This window comes from Melanotaenia boesemani, chromosome 4 (genome assembly GCF_017639745.1).
Source record: "Melanotaenia boesemani isolate fMelBoe1 chromosome 4, fMelBoe1.pri, whole genome shotgun sequence".
Lineage (NCBI taxonomy): Eukaryota > Metazoa > Chordata > Actinopteri > Atheriniformes > Melanotaeniidae > Melanotaenia > Melanotaenia boesemani.
In genome coordinates this window covers 5391506-5392759 of record NC_055685.1, presented here as the reverse complement: position 1 = coordinate 5392759, position 1254 = coordinate 5391506, and the positions used below count along the sequence as shown (strand labels likewise).

The 1254-nt window shown below is 39.6% G+C and overlaps 1 protein-coding gene across 1 annotated transcript in view; it reads right to left on the bottom strand.

Annotated features, from left to right (window-relative positions):
* Nucleotides 1-1042, bottom strand: part of LOC121638612 — a 1750-nt gene extending 708 nt beyond the window's left edge. Inside the window, exons 1-2 of the mRNA XM_041983483.1 lie at nt 879-1042; nt 379-573 (exon numbers count right to left, since the gene is read on the bottom strand). Coding sequence (XP_041839417.1) covers nt 379-573; nt 879-911 — 228 coding nt within the window. The 5' untranslated portion in view covers nt 912-1042. The remainder of the gene's footprint in view (nt 1-378; nt 574-878) is intronic.
* Nucleotides 1043-1254: the final 212 nt, after the last annotated feature.

Here is a 1254-nt window from a genome sequence, read left to right as displayed (position 1 = left end):
AAAGATTAGTTATAAAAGTGGAGCCTAATTTTATTTATTAATGGAAAACAAAGTGTAAAGCCAAGTAAAAGATTTGATTTATTAGTGAAGGCCTGTGTCTCCCTATTCTGTATAGAGTTTTAAATATTACTATAGTATCTGATGAAATGGTTTGACTGTCAAAGCAAAAAGTTCAAATACTAAGAATAAGTGCTGTAAGTACATCCATAAATTACACATAAAAACGCATTTACGTTGCAACAAGAAATAATACATGAAATATATGTAGCATTATTAGTTATTGCAATATTTGTGAAAATAAGGACTTTTTTTAAGTATATTTTTTATCAGTGATAGCTTGACAAACCATTGAACATGAAGCTGCATCCTGCATTTTACCTGTGTGGCAGCCAAATGGTCACGGCGATACTGTTCAACTCTATCCGAGTGCTCAGCTCTGGAAGCTACAGCTCGTGTTCCTCGGCCTCGGCCTCTGCCTCGTACCCTGAACCCTCTTGCTCGTCCTCTCGACCGTCCACCGGACCTGCCTCGGCTCAAACGCTGCGAACTTTGTGACACATCGTCCTCGTCACTCTGAAAACACAAGTGCACAGACTGACGTATCTGTAACAACATTCAAACCTGCAAATTCTGCATCGTGTTATCGTGTCAGTCTGTTAGTCTAAGTCAGTCTAATATTAGCTGAATATTTGCAAACATATTTATAACGTTATAATTAACCTAGCAACTAGATAGCTAATCACATAGCTTTGCCTCATTTACTAGCATTGTTTATTCCATAATACTGCATTGCAATTTTAACATGTACTACTTCGCAAAACAACATAGTAAATTACAATTTTCAGCGTGAGGCAGAACTTGTTTAAACAGTTACTTACTGGTTCACTTGGAGTTGAAAAACTGGATGCCATCTCAGCTCCTAAATAAGTCTTGTGGACGGTGGAGATGAAAGTGGCGCTGCTGTGTGAATTGGGGGTGGGAGGGGTGAGGAGTATTACTCATTACTGCCACCCTGTGGTGGTTTGTGGAGGTGACGGAGTTGTGTTTTATTTATTACTGCCACCTGGCGTTGGAAAGAATTGCTGTGAAATCCTACAGATTCTGCCTTTAAATCAACTCATGCTTTGAAAACTGAATGTTTTATACAATTTTTTGTCATTTATACCTGTTACGGCCTCTTCTCATCGCAGGCAGCTGTGGCTCATCCTGCAGTTAATTGCCTGACTCGGAGCTCTGTTTGGAATGGCTGGTCCG